The sequence below is a fragment of the Dendronephthya gigantea genome, unplaced genomic scaffold, assembly GCF_004324835.1.
Source record: "Dendronephthya gigantea isolate DGI-Jeju-01 unplaced genomic scaffold, DenGig_1.0 000077F, whole genome shotgun sequence".
NCBI classification, from domain to species: Eukaryota; Metazoa; Cnidaria; class Anthozoa; order Malacalcyonacea; family Nephtheidae; genus Dendronephthya; species Dendronephthya gigantea.
Window position 1 is genome coordinate 1,000,183 of NW_021163087.1, and position 14,511 is coordinate 1,014,693.

Below are 14,511 nucleotides of genomic sequence, written 5' to 3' on the forward strand. Positions count from 1 at the left end.
GGAAAGGGCGGGGAGCCTCGTTCTCAAGTAATAGCTCCTTTCCACACTTTTTTGTCAAAAGTTCTTTTTCATGCATATGTTGAGGAAGGATATTTTAAAACTTGAAATCCATATCTAAATTTAAAGTTCAAAATTTAAAACGATACTGTTGTGAGGTAAGGGTCTATTGTCGTAGACACAAGCAATTACTAAGCTGAGGATATGAACTAAACAATGAAAGATATTTTGTGAAACTTTGTTAATTCATTTCAATGTGACATTCAAAATAAGTTGCCTATATATCCATATTTTTTATAACATAGCCATTTATATAGGTCTGAAAAATTTTGTCCAAATCCATTAGGAAGGGTATCCATTCTCAAATACCTTTCAGTAATAAACGGCCCTTCTTTTTCTGCAGCAGAAATGGCACAAGTTAGGCGATTAAGATTACCTCAGTTGTCTTCTCAGATATAAAAAATAGAGAAACAATTTAGTCCATTAATTAATACCAAAAAACAAGACGCACAATTCCATCGCAGTTTGATGAAAATACAAACTCATAACTTTAACAATAACAGAAACCAGTTTATTAGTCAGTCTTGATAATGAGCTGAAGACTGTAACAGGTGACAACGCATATAATGCCCTGTTACACGGTGCAATTTTTCTTGCAGCTTGCAATGCAATTCTACTTTTGAGAGATGTATATTTGGGAACAACGAAACTTTTGTGTTTATTACACTTCATGCCCCTTTTCTTCTGCAAGACTCTTCACTAATTTACATCTCTTAGAAGTAGAATTGCATTGCAAGTTGAAAGAAAAATTGTACCGTGTAACATGGCGTATTGTACAACATGACTTTAGCTACGCTGAACAATTCAAATTACAACAACTTTCTCATCACTTTTATCCAGCTTGGCCACGTGAAAATCAGATGACGGTTATTCAAAATCTGATTAAGCCTAGTTTCCATTTAGTCGCAATTTTCGTTAACAGTCGAAGTGGCTGATGTGATATAATTTTTTTATTTGTGTGCAGTGAACAATCACCGATTGTTCAAAGGGAAATTTAAAGTTTTTATCGGTGAAAATGACCTGTGTCTGAAAATTACGACAAAATGGAAACAAGGATTTAGCCATAAGCCAGATTGAGGAGATTTTGTTGCTATCATCTTTTTATGAATTTCTAACATGGACGGCTGCTTCAAGACTGTTTACAATTTCTTGAGGAGTTGAGGAACAATTAAACTCGATGAACAAACCATTAAAAATTTGATTACTATATACATAGATTTGAATTAACCCGAAAACAAACTAACAAGATGTTGAAAAACCAGCCTCAGGTCTGTGTGCTTGAAACAATTTTGTACACAGGCATGCAAAAATGGCAAAATAGGGCGTGAACACTTTCAATGTGATGAATGAACAGTTTGAATGAATTTCTTCAGCCTGTGCAGTTTTTCCTGAGCTTGCTTTGTTGACTCAACTATTTCTGCTTTCTTTTGAATTTGAATCTGAAAAAATATAAAAAAGAGTCGAGTTGAGTTCACTAATGGTTGGTTATATTCTGACCTGTTTGCCCTTGTTGGCTAATGAGAAAGATTGCACTAAGATTATAACATTGGTATTACAATAGAATATCCTTGGTTCCTACTAATATAAGAGAGATCGTCCTAAATTACTGATGGGGGAAATTCATAATCAAGCTTTCGTTCATTGAGGAGATCGCGCCGCGTGTCATGGGATATATTGGGCCAACGTTGATCTTCAGTCCAAAAATTTTGACTCGATATATATTACTTCTTAATACCTACGACAATGCTGAGACCTGCTTCAAACATATTTATGCATGGGAAGCCTCATCTATTGCTTAAAACGCTTTCGTGACATAAGAAATAGTGTGTTCGAATAGGACAAAAGAGGAACACGATGATCGGATGATGACTCACAACGCCTAGAAGAGGCATTATGTAGTTTATTAACAGAAGAAGACTTACCACAATAGCGCTGCTTAGTTCATTTACTTTCCTCTGTAGTTCGAGCTCCTGCAGTTTCAGTTCTTGATTTCGATTCAATAAGTTTTGTTTTTCTTTGTCTTTCTCTGCGAAAAATATTGGAAATTGATTTGGAATTACAGCAAATCGTGAACTAAATATATGGAATGTTGGGTATCATCCCAGATGGCGGGTGCGGGAGCCGTATGCTTTAATTAGAGCCAATGATTCGAAACGTTTATTAGAGTAAAAAATTAATTATTGACCTTTCGTCCAAACTTAAAAATTCTTCCTTCAACGTTCTAATCATTTCTATATTCCTAGCTCTAACCGCGTCATTTCTTGTGAGTGTTTAAACAACCCGCTCTTTCCTTTATACCATAAAAACGGCCAGACCGGTCCTGTAGACTCCTGTTGTATTTTACTACAGAAAAGATTACTGGGCTTTTTTAGTGGTTTAAGAAATCTGCATATCTGCATTCACGTTTATCGATATTTACATCCGGCTAGCATGGGAAATGCAGCTTTATGCACCGCTATAATACTCTATTTTCAATTCAAAATATGACCGCTCTGACTGTCTGATAATTTTGGCCGCTTAAAGGAAAGCGCCCAAATAGTCTCTGTGTTAGATTTGTAATTTTATCCAAAATGTCTGAAAATTTTGAAAAATAAAACATCCATTTTATATTTGGCTTTGATATTTATAATGCGAATACAACGTTGACAATAAATATTTGAACTCACCAGCCCTGTGTTTGAGATAAGAATGAGCAACAGCAAGAGTACCAGGCCATTCCATTGGTTCTTTATTTTTTATATTTTCCTAAATAAAGACATTTGGAAGGAAACGTGTGTTAAAAGGAAACGTGGGTCGATACGGGAACAAGGGACGATATAATAACGCTTAACTATCTAAATAACATTTTTCGCAAAAAAATCTACAATATTTTACTTGACACTTGGGACACATCCACATTCCGGTCGGTATTGAGGTCAGTGGTGGTGTAAGACATTTCAAATGATAGACAAGTATACATGTATCACACATTAATACTTCGCCACTTTGTTGACAAACAGCGCAGTGATCTTCGTGTTCCTCAACCTGTAATGTTCAAAAAATAATTCTACTGAATAGATAATTCAGCATTAAAACTTTTTACGGCTATTCTGTATTATCACTATTATCCTTCCTACAAATCATTACCAAATTTTACTAAATTTTAAGTACTTTTTATAAAGGATATATATTTTCAATTAAACTTTCCCGTGCCAAAATTTTTCTAATGCCGTCGTTTCTGACAGTTGGGCGACCTTCAATAAGGCACCATCAGAAAGTTTGAGATGCACGTCAGAGAATTATTATGAATAACGGCATTCCCAGACACATACCTTGGGCGAGGAATCCGATGAAATATTTCGAGAGATTTGCTCTGCTGAAGGATGATCATCATTTGGTGTTTTAAAACCATTAATAGGAACAAACACTGGCGATGGGGATATTGGTGATTTTAGGCCGTTTTCACCGCTTTTTGATGGACGACCTAAATAATGGACATATAAGAACCATGAACGTGTGTAATTTTGCCAAAGTTCTCACCATATATATGACCGTATACATGATCTCAAACTCAAATTGAAACTGATCCTATATGATTCTTATTCAGTTTATGCCAACTTTAAATCCTAACCTTATCCAGTCACATACTTAACAGTACAGTTTGCACATTATCAGATGAACCATTTGAGTGTACTCTGCACAGGTTGACATACACATGCATGCAAAGATTTATCAGCACTACATGCAGATGTTTAACAGCTAGTATATGTATTACTTGAAATATACATTTGAATCGTGATGTTAAATCATTGTGTGCGAACATAGACTTGGGGTATGTCGATGATAGTGTTAATACATTTGCAGTAAACTTCTATATAATTTCGATCTTCTATTTCCTAGAGTTTCGACATATCATGTGATACACGCAAGTGATTTAGTACCTCTTCCTCGCTTTATTCCAGGGGACGGTCGCTTAGGCTTAAAAAGATAGAAATAGCTTTGTCGTAACGATTTTGAAATATATACCGTTGCCACCAACAAGTTTTTTTTTCAGATGCATTGAAAAAAGATCTTTTTACCTCATCAAAAAACTGAAAAGAACTGTAAGGTGAAAATATTGCGCTAGTTCTTCTCCTTCGTTCGTTTTTCTGCGAATTGATTTCTATAACGAAATGAAAAGAGCAGTTTAGTATTTAGAAGAGCTAGGAAAAACAATCAATCCATCATTATACTGACAAAATTACCGTAGTGCATGATGTGAATATATATGGCATGCGCTAGTTACTAACGCTAGTGACCCTAGTGTAGCTATGTGGGAAAGCGCAAGAGCATTAAACAAATAAACTCACCTCGACATTTCGAAACAGTGATAAGACCAAGAGTGGATAGGAAATTGAGTTTCTATTAAATAATGTTTAGGAATATCAAATAGGGACAAAATATCACGTGTGATTTTATTGTATCTTGTTCTTTAAAAACTCCTTGTCTATGTTGATTTTTGGGGTATTGCTTTTTCTTACATTTCACGAAATAATAACACTAAGTACTATATAAATATGAAGTATTTTAACCAATTTTATACTGTACGTTGTACCTCTGTATTTTGTTTCCCAGCACTCCGCTGTTCAACAGGTTTGCTGTACTGTATTCCAAGAGATGCTTTTTTGGTATCAGGTCTGGCGAGAACTGTTCTCTCTATCTTACCAGTCGGCACCGTTTGCATACCAGTAGTGACCATGTCTGGTTTTCTCCTAACCTCTCGTCCCTCCTTCAGGGAAACAATGTTATTTTGTGTGATGGTTGGAATAAACTTTGTCGTCTGTGGAGAAGACATGGAGTTTACAATCTATTAAATTTTAAATAAAAATATTTTTCAATACATTAAGCGATGCATGGAGTTGCGTGCATCCCAGGGCGGGTGATCATCGGATTGTCGGGTTTTAAAACTTTTAAACTAGTAAAATTTGATTTGCATTCTTTTTTCCGTCAACCCAAGACGGTTTAAGCCCGTTTTCCACTAGGCGAATTTATTCGCGCGACGCGAAGCGATATCTGAAATCCGGTGATAGGATTGGTTGGCGAACGAATTCGCAGCGAAAAAGTATACTTTTTATCTGTTCTCCTAGTGGAAAATGGGCAACATAAAAAGGCACATATTACTTGAAATAGCCCCCCACCAGGGTAGATCTCGATCATAATTAACATACCTGTTTGTCCAACGTATTCAGACCAGAATGTCGCCCAGCACTCATGTTGATCATTGAGGGTCGACGTGGTGAACGTTCCGTTCTTGAATAATCAGAAGTGGACGGTATTTGCTAAAACATTGGCAGATGTACATCATCAAATGTTACATAATAAAAACTTGTTTAAAACTAAATCAGATTAGGTTTAGCAACATAATACATAAGAACTTTAAAAAAGTCTCTTCTGATCAATGAATATATATTGGTTATCCATAAATTTTGAGACATACACTGGTTATTTTACGTATCCTTTAAAAAAAATTTTTGTGTTAAAAAGCGTCTATATGATGGACACTTCAGTTGCACAATTCAGTAACTTCAAAAAATTACGTACATGATGGTGACTCCTTGAGAGGAGATCTTGTTCATTTGAATATACTTCTGATCTTGGTTTAATGTTCTGTTTAAGTTGTTTAACAACGTATTTCTATAAAAAATGCACTAGTCATTGATGGCGTAGGTTAATCAGAACTCCAGTTATGTGAGCAACTAACAAGATACAGTGAATTCATTGTGCCAAGCTGTACCAATTCTGTACATTTGTGCAGTTATCAAGACTTAGCCCATACATTAGGTAATACAAAGTTTCATTGTGATACCATGCAACAGGTAATTATCAAGACCAAGTAGGTTTATATTATTCGCTACCAACTAGAACCAATAATTACCAGCTGATAGTGACAAAACCCACCAAGCCTTGATTATCAGATGGCAGTGAAAAAGAATGCACTATAAGCCTTGATTACTAGCGAGTAACAAAATAAACTCACTGAGTCTTGATTACGAGCTTTGAATAACTGGTACAATAGCGAAATACAAACTCACAGAGTTGTGATCACCAGCTAATATAGTGATAAAAAACTTACCAAGCCTAAATTACCAGCAGGTAGTGACATAAACTCACAAAGTATTGATTACCTGCTGGTACCTAAATAAACTCACAAAGTATTGATTACCAGCTGCAGTAATCAAATTGATTAACCTGTAGGTGGTGAAGTAAACTCACAAACCCTTCATTACCATGCAGCTGCATGGTATTAAAAAACTCATCAAGCCACGGTGACAATTGGCTAGTTGCAGAATAAACTCACTAAGCTTGGATATTAATTATGCTCACCTGGTTGCAAAAAATAATTATATGCTAGCTGTAAGCCTTGATTACAATCTGGAATAACTATTATCAAGTCTATAGCTCAACCATATATAAAATTAATATATGATTCAATAATACATAGCACAAAAAAATAATATATGATTCAAGTAAGCATGTACTGTAGCAATATGAGGGATACTTGATACTTAACTGTATAGTGTCTTATCAATAAAGTGAGTAAAAGTACGTACATATACTTTGCAAGAACAATTTGGGTCAACTATTGCACAAGCAGACCTAACTATATTATATTAGTTTAATTTGTTTAGAGAATTTCTTCATATATTAAAGAATAAGCCTATATCATTTCTGCATACATGTATATACAATATATTTACAGATTTGCTATTGTAGATGCTTACTTCAATCATATATTTTTTTCTGCAATATTATTGAATCATATATATATAATCATATATATATATATATATATATTGAAGTTGTGTTGAACACAACTTTAACATAGTCACACTAAATAGGATGTATCATATTACACTATATGTAAGTAAACAAAATAACCACTGTTATCATTTATCACCTGAAGAGCTAAGAGAGCGAAAACGTTTGTGAATAAAGTGATATTAAAAAATACAAAGCAGTGGTTATGTTCGAATAATATCTCTCTAGTTGACAAGCAACCTTTTTCTATATATATATATATATATATATATATATATATATATATATATATATATATATATATATATATATATATATATATTATATACAGTATACATATGGTTAAGCCACCTATTTATTGTGTATATATGTATTATGATATAACTGAAGATTTAAACATGCAGACTGTACGTTGTGAACAATTTTTGGCAAGCTTGCAATACTTCAAGTATTGTGTAAAACAAAGGAAATTTATTTATTTGCATAAATAATATATTTTTTAAAGATATACAAAATGTACAGTATATATACAAGAAACACCTGTGCATTATAATTACAAAAGTTTTGTATATACTTACCAAATTTACATCTCTTAAAAGTGAAATTGGATTGCAAGTTGCAAGAAAAATTGGATTGTGTAATGCACATATGGCCTGCCTATTCTAATACTATCTTAATTTAACTTTGATTTTTATGCAATATGTTTCTTGAACAGTAGATGAAAAAGAAAGATGTTAACTAGTTAGTCAACTTGCATGAACAAAGGTATGGGTTTTTAAGGATTTTCCTAGTCGATATTTGATAAACTGTAAATCAATCATTATTAATTTGAAAATTAAAATCCCCTGGAGCCCTGCTATTTTCACAAGGCCTAGGCCCTAGGTAGGGTAACTCAGGGTTTGGGACTTTGGGCTCCTATGATTCAGAAAACCAGCCATATTTCATAAAATAAATCAACCACACTAAATTTATAGCAATGTAGCTGAACTGCATCAGCATCCACTTGATACTTTTTCTTTTTAATATTAATACATAAAAAAGTAGTTTTTCTATAAAAATTAAGTTGGGGCAGGTAATTCAATACCAAATCCCATGATACAAGCCATATGATAACACAGGCTCTCTAACTTTAATTTGCAGCTGTTATATTATATAAATAAATGTACCCATGCATATCCCAAACAACAACATTAAAACTTACTTGTTTCTCACTGAGGCTAGTTAATTCAGCTTGAAGTGATTGGACTTTCTGTTGTATTTCTATGTTCTGAAAAAAAAAGGCTTGCTCAAATTTCCCACTACCAGTGAGATCAAAATGAATTGTAGTAAAAAACAAAACATAAACGTCTGCATGTATATACATATATATACCTGGGGATCTCTTTTCATTTCCTCTATTAAGATCTAAATAGAACATTTGGATACGTACGTCAATTTTGTTGGAAATGTTACAAGATCCTGCCCTAACGTGGTTTTGGGGGACCACACATACATAGTCGTTCATGCATATCTTAAAACTCGCTCACGGATAATATCAAATGATGTGCCAACCCCACAAAAGCTACCTGAATGTATTTTTTAAAAAAACGCTATCTATATACCCATAAATACATTACAAATCTTTTAAAAAGCAAAGAGAAGCATATATGGAAAAAAGCGTATCAATATTTTAGGACTTATTTCTGCATTTTTTCAATTGAATATGTGAAGTCCATATGTCTATATGGACAAATCTCTGACGATAACATGCCGAGCGCATAACCTATATAGACGTTTATATATTTTCATGTTAGCTAGTTACGTACCTGATGTTGATGAATATGGCTTTTTAACTGGGCCTGGATTTTTTCTAAGTCCATTATCCAACCTAAACTGTGAGATCGACAAACAATATTCGGATAAAATAAAATTGAAGTAATATAACTTTGGATATTGCAGCAATGTAAATTCGTATTCCTTTCCGCCTCTAGGGAAACTCTATTTCCGAGTTTCACCCGGGAATCTCCGAAGCAACGACATGTAGTTAGGGTACTAATCTCGTATTACGAAAAAAGTACATAGGTTTACTTATAAATTGTTCACTTTTTCATCTCTTTCGGTAAACTTTTTAGGTACAATTTACTCTACGGGTTCCACACATTAGCAGAAAATACTATATAACTGCTAAATACCTCTGCAATTTATTCACGATCAGTCACCAGGCGAAAGAATAAATACCTGGGGATATAGCGCCGGGGTGGAATAACTTCAAGGGAACGTGATTCCTGGCACCTTGGTGTATGAATTATTAGAGGGAAAAGGGCAATTTACACTTCAAACAGCTGAATATCTGAATTTTAACCTGACAGCGCAATTTGAAATAAAACTATCTTCATAATGGCGAAACGAGGAGCCGCTGTTCAGTTGACAGACAGAAATTGGGACGAGGAGGAGGAAAATGAAGTGGTATAAATACCTTTATTATTTCAATATTTATTTCAAGTATGCCCACGCTGTCCCTGTAATAGATATACATATTGTTTCAGTATATTAACACGAGATGTGTTAGTGTGAATATAGAGTCAGAGAGGCAAAGTTTGGCTTTTTCTTCTCAGAATTTCAAAGCAATTAAAGATCACTGAGCTGCAAGAAACATCTGCAATAATCAAGCATGCAGTCAAACACTAATCAATTTATAGCTAACAACAGTCATCAAGCAATATAGCCAATGATTTATCTAGAAATTAATTATACAAATCTAAAAATTTACCTAAAAATTCATCCACATGCCTTCATGCCTTGGCTATTTGGGCTTCAAATTTTAAAAGATAAAAACCCATCCAGATCTGTCTATATGAATGATTGGGAATACATGCAATTAATCTAGTTTGCAAAGTTTGGTGGGATTTCTTATTTCTTGAAGTTTAAATTTTCAATTTATTCTTTCTTCTACATGAAAAACAATCCAGTCAGCCAATGTGAAATGTGGTGGAAATTAACAAACAAAAGTTTTGCCAATCTCAATTGGTTCAGTTGGCTTTGCCAGCTACTTTTCACTAAAGTAAAAAAAACGATATCTATTTTAAGACCTATATTATGTTTTCCTCACATTTCCTAACAGTCCCAACTGAAGTAAATAAAAAAAAAATCACTATTTAACTTCACGTTTATTTTTTTTTAGGCAGGCCACTTTAAAGTTGCTGATGATGATCAATTGAGCAAACGAGTGTATGTAAAAATAAATTTTTGGTTTCTTATATAACAGCTGTTCTTACATTATAGTTGAGCTATTTACTCCAATTCAAACCCAATCATTTCCTATTGAAAAAAACCTAGGGAGTAGCCTGCACTGCCTGAAATAGACAAAAATCTACATCTACACTTATTAGGTCGGTAAAATCCTATTGGATATCACACCAACCATTAACACCTTGACCTAGGGCTTTTCGATCGTCAGGAGAGTTAACTTTCTCTCTCCATTTCTCTCTCTCCTTATACTCTCTCTTGTGACAAAGGTCCTGTAGGTTGAAACATTGAGAAGTACTGTTTTTAGGAAAGAATACAATAAATCACTATATTTTGATAATATAACCTTGGAATAATGGATAATTAGTGCATAGATTTCAGTTTTAGTGCATAATGTATATATACAAGACTATGTTGCGTTATGTTGCGTTAATGTAGTTCCCAACAACTATAAACTATTGGCAATTTAAGACCCTTAGGTTTAAACAGAGAAATTTTAGGGAATGTACCAGACTCTAGTTAATTGATAGTGACTTAAAACTAATTATAACATTTCCAATGTTTTGCGTAGATAAGTTTCCATTATTTTTTTAGTTGTGATGTTCTAAATGGTTTAGTAAATTTAAATGTGGTCTGATTTTTAGAATAAGAAAGGCAAAAAGACGTGTTACAGGCAGTGATGAAACAGTAAGATGTTGCTAGTATAAGTATATAACCATGGCAAGCAGACAATTTCGGAAAATCCAAGTAAAACAGATTTTTATCTTTGGAATCTGTTTTATTTTGTATAAATTTGCTAGTATAACATAACATAGTATTGAATCATGACTTGCAGCTAAGTGACAAATCAGGTCAGGTTTCTTAAAGCACTGCAAGAACAATTTGCTTAGTTTTTTATGATCATGGAGTCCACTTGATGCAGATCCCAGCCAGATGTGTGATGAAACAGATTGTGTTTCAGGTAGCCTTCTCCACATTGGGCTTGGGTTAGCTGCATCAAGGAATACAAAGAGACATAGACCTTATGCATAATGACATATCAAGCTGTGACACCTGCAGGGAATTCTGGTTGGTAGTCATGCATGGCAAAAAATTCAAACTTCAAAACTTCCCACCGTGACTAGTACTGACTACTAAGACCAGAATTCCCTGCAGGTGTCACAGCTTGTTACGTCATTATGCATAACGTCTATTAGACCAGCTGGGGAGGTTATGTTTAAAGTAGCTTTTTAACCTCTTCACATGTTGCACATAAGCTGGTACCTAAATAGAACTGCTTGCCTCACAAGGAGACTTCTAATTTTATGCACGTATTTTCATATACATTTCGCTTGGTAGCGGTGTGCTCTCCTGTTTCCAGGACTCCCGAAAGCAGAGTTAATTATAATGTAGCTTGACCTTATCTTATGCGTGCTGGTGTTCGTAGTTACAGTACTTAATGTTACAAATGCGTTTTGTCTCTCTCCTTAGTCGGGAAGTTTTAAAAGCTTTCAAGGATTTGGTGTCCCACAAAATTCATCGACACCAATGATCAGCAATGCGCCAAATACTTTGTCTTTGACGGGATTTAAAGGCTTTGGAAATGGAAATGAAAAGAAAGGTAATTAATCATCGGGTATATTTGTAAATATTTATAGCCTATAGGATATATTTATCTATTATCACTATTAGTATTGTCTTTAAAAAATAATAATGCGGTAGTCAATAAAGAATAAGAACAGTTTTTGTTTGTTGACTGGTCATTTTTAAACACTTGTATTTGATAATCCACTTGGTCCATTTATTTAATAGCTGCTGCATTTATATGATATATAACTCGCTTGGTTTCTATTTGATCAAACTCCTCCACCTTCAACTTTCAATAAACAAATCATACGCAAAACTACACTATCAAAATTGAAACACTTTTGTAGATAATGCACAAGTAGCGACATCGGACTTGAATTCTGCTTATATGACTCAACTCAAGAGATTGAACCAAGAAGTTTGTGAGTGGATAAAGAAACATATCAATGAAAATCCGTACGTTGATTTAACACCAGTCTTTAAGGATTATGAAAAACACCTGGGAAATCTTGAGAAGAAATTCCCTGCTGCCTGCAAGCCCGTGGAAATGAGTAACATTTCCCCGAAAATTACAACATCTGGTGGAATGAGTTCTAGTGTTGTTCATAGTTTTAATGGAGGTAAGTCATTCACTGGTCAATTTCATAATCATTGACGATTATGAAAATTTTGGAATATAAGCTATAGAATGCATTGAAGGGGCATTGCAGCTGATGGCTTGAAGCTAATTGCCATGCGATTTCCTAATGCGCCACGCATGTGTTACAGTAAATGAGAAAATTAATGACAACACAGCATGATACAGTGATAGTTGATTTGCAAAGATATTTCATGTGTTACGATATGATGTTGTGTTTTATTACAATTTCCAGGTACAACTACAAATTTAAGCCGAGCTAATGACGTTAAACCTCCCGAAAGTTGTGAATCGTCAGATGACACACCACAGAATATCCAGAGTCAAGCTAAAAGGTGAGAATATATTGCATGAACCATAGCGGACTAATCTGACAGCAAAGTTTATATTCATACTGCTGAGGAATTCTATTCTGCAGGCAATGCATTTATTAGTATTGTATTAAACATCGCGGTAATATAGATTATCTTTAAATCATTTATCTTATAAAAACACGAAGATTTCAAATATATTTTTTTATAATCATGTTTAGCACACCGGAGGAAGAAGCGTTTTATTCAATTCGCTGTAAACTTTTCTTCAAACGGGACAATGACTGGTCTGAACTTGGCGTTGGAACGTTAAGTTTAAAGAAAATTACCACGGAGAAAATTCGTGTGTTAGTACGTAATGACACAGCATTGAGCAAGATACTTTTAAATATCTTCGTTAGCAATGAAACTCCCACATCACGCTCAGGAAACAATGTTTTGCTCATGAGTGTCCCCAACCCGCCTGTTTTTGGAAAGGAAGGTGATAACACAAAGCCTGTCAGTTATCTCATTCGTGTAAAAACGTCAGAAAAGGCAGATGAATTACGAAACAATTTAAAAACATCTGATGATTAGATCATTTTGGTGAAGCTTTTGTGACATTTCCTGTGGAGGTCCATGAACAGAACGCGATGTAAATAACAGATCCTGCTTTCTACGTGCAATTCCTTAACAGAAGTTAGAATATAGTTTTTGCAAGCTGTTTCAGTAATCATAATTTAATACCGGCATTAAAGAAACCGAGTTCATTTATAACGCTTTATAACAAAAGAAATATTTTGATCAAATTTGAGAAATATTTTAGACTTTTACATCAATTTGGCATGGTGTATTTATTTTTATGTGCACGATGTAGTAATCCTGTTCAGTAAAAATTAAAACTAAAAAGAAATTAAATCAACATCATTTAGTCCGTCGTTGAATTTATCGTGTCACTCAGTGAGTGTAAATATGCACATTGTCATTGACTTTGTGCGTTACTGTCCTCAATTGTGTACGATGTGCCGAATATATACCCTGGACCTGGTCGTTGTGAAAAATGTTGAGACGTCACTTATTGCGGAGATTTCAGGTGGATAAACCAAATATACGTACCGTCACAACTCGGCTATCGTTCAAACCTACATGCATCATTGACAATGTAGTCATGACTCATGAGGAGTTTTATCACGGAATCAATCTTTTAATAGCATCATAACCAAGATTGACATTCGATTCACGCGATGCATTAGTCAAAATTTCACTAAAAATTAAATGCGAAATTGGCGTAAAATAGGGCTAGTCTATGGAAAGGTATTGAGTATATAACACGTTAAAAAATAGTGATGGTCAAATATACCTGAATATGGTAACTCAACCTTGGCATGGTCGAGTATACCTAAATAGGTATACCTTGTTGTATGGTCGAATAGTACCGAATAACCGAAATATGGTATATTCGACCTTGCTATCCTGGAATGTGCAGGAATATGGTATATTCGACCTTGCTATCCTGGAATGTACAGGAATATGGTATATTCGACCTTGCTATCGTCGAATGTACAGGAATATGGTATATTCGACCTTGCTATCCTCGAATGTACAGGAATATGGTATATTCGACCTTAATATAAAAATATACACGCGGAGACGACAAGTAAATAACCACCTATTAAAACCCTAAACACCATTGGCATTGTAAAAGGCTAAAAGCGAATAGTTTTTATTATTTTAAATTAAATTATATAGCGTAAATAAAAATGTAGAATAAATTTTACTTATCTAAAGATGTCTTTTAAGTTTTTTCGTTGTATTTCCAGCGTAAAGTTCGTTTTAAATACGAACCAAAGACTGTTTGTATTTCACAGCAACAACCATTGGCAACAACAAACAAAATGGCGGGAAAAAACTGTCACTCCTAAACTCCGTGACATACGTAAAAAACGCACACCGTACCCG

The 14,511-nt window shown here is 34.2% G+C and overlaps 2 protein-coding genes across 3 annotated transcripts; one reads left to right on the plus strand and one right to left on the minus strand.

The window, feature by feature from the left end:
- Positions 1-734: 734 nt before the first annotated feature.
- On the minus strand, positions 735-8,804 carry LOC114532087 (PHD finger protein 21A-like). Of its 2 annotated transcripts, none has more exons than XM_028553675.1 (14): positions 8,640-8,804; positions 8,206-8,238; positions 8,036-8,101; positions 5,617-5,709; positions 5,244-5,354; positions 4,631-4,855; positions 4,386-4,437; positions 4,116-4,198; positions 3,978-4,014; positions 3,369-3,520; positions 2,932-3,081; positions 2,724-2,802; positions 1,980-2,083; positions 735-1,496 (listed from the first exon to the last, which is right to left on the minus strand). In XM_028553675.1, exons 1-14 carry the CDS (start codon positions 8,691-8,693, stop codon positions 1,392-1,394), a joined length of 1,344 nt encoding a protein of 447 aa, XP_028409476.1. In that variant the 5' UTR covers positions 8,694-8,804; the 3' UTR covers positions 735-1,391. The 2 variants fall into 2 exon arrangements, with proteins under 2 accessions (XP_028409476.1, XP_028409475.1); XM_028553674.1 differs by having other exon boundaries at positions 4,631-4,882.
- Positions 8,805-9,080: 276 nt separating this feature from the next.
- On the plus strand, positions 9,081-13,391 carry LOC114532088 (nuclear pore complex protein Nup50-like). The gene is made up of 7 exons (XM_028553676.1): positions 9,081-9,279; positions 9,995-10,041; positions 10,704-10,746; positions 11,530-11,659; positions 11,973-12,245; positions 12,498-12,597; positions 12,795-13,391. The coding sequence occupies exons 1-7, from the start codon at positions 9,211-9,213 to the stop codon at positions 13,147-13,149; spliced, it is 1,017 nt and encodes a 338-aa protein (XP_028409477.1). The 5' UTR covers positions 9,081-9,210; the 3' UTR covers positions 13,150-13,391.
- The last annotated feature ends 1,120 nt before the right edge of the window (positions 13,392-14,511 follow it).

Coding starts and splice junctions, on each gene's coding strand:
- LOC114532088 (XM_028553676.1), top strand. CDS start 9,211: ATGGCGAAACGAGGAGCCGCTGTTCAGTTGACAGACAGAAATTGGGAC. Junction 9,280..9,994: donor AGGAGGAGGAAAATGAAGTG/GTATAAATACCT, acceptor ATTTTTTTTTAG/GCAGGCCACTTTAAAGTTGC. Junction 12,598..12,794: donor ATCCAGAGTCAAGCTAAAAG/GTGAGAATATAT, acceptor AATCATGTTTAG/CACACCGGAGGAAGAAGCGT.
- LOC114532087 (XM_028553674.1), bottom strand. CDS start 8,693: ATGGACTTAGAAAAAATCCAGGCCCAGTTAAAAAGCCATATTCATCAA. Junction 8,239..8,639: donor GCCATATTCATCAACATCAG/GTACGTAACTAG, acceptor TGTTCTATTTAG/ATCTTAATAGAGGAAATGAA. Junction 3,082..3,368: donor CATCGGATTCCTCGCCCAAG/GTATGTGTCTGG, acceptor TGAACATTACAG/GTTGAGGAACACGAAGATCA.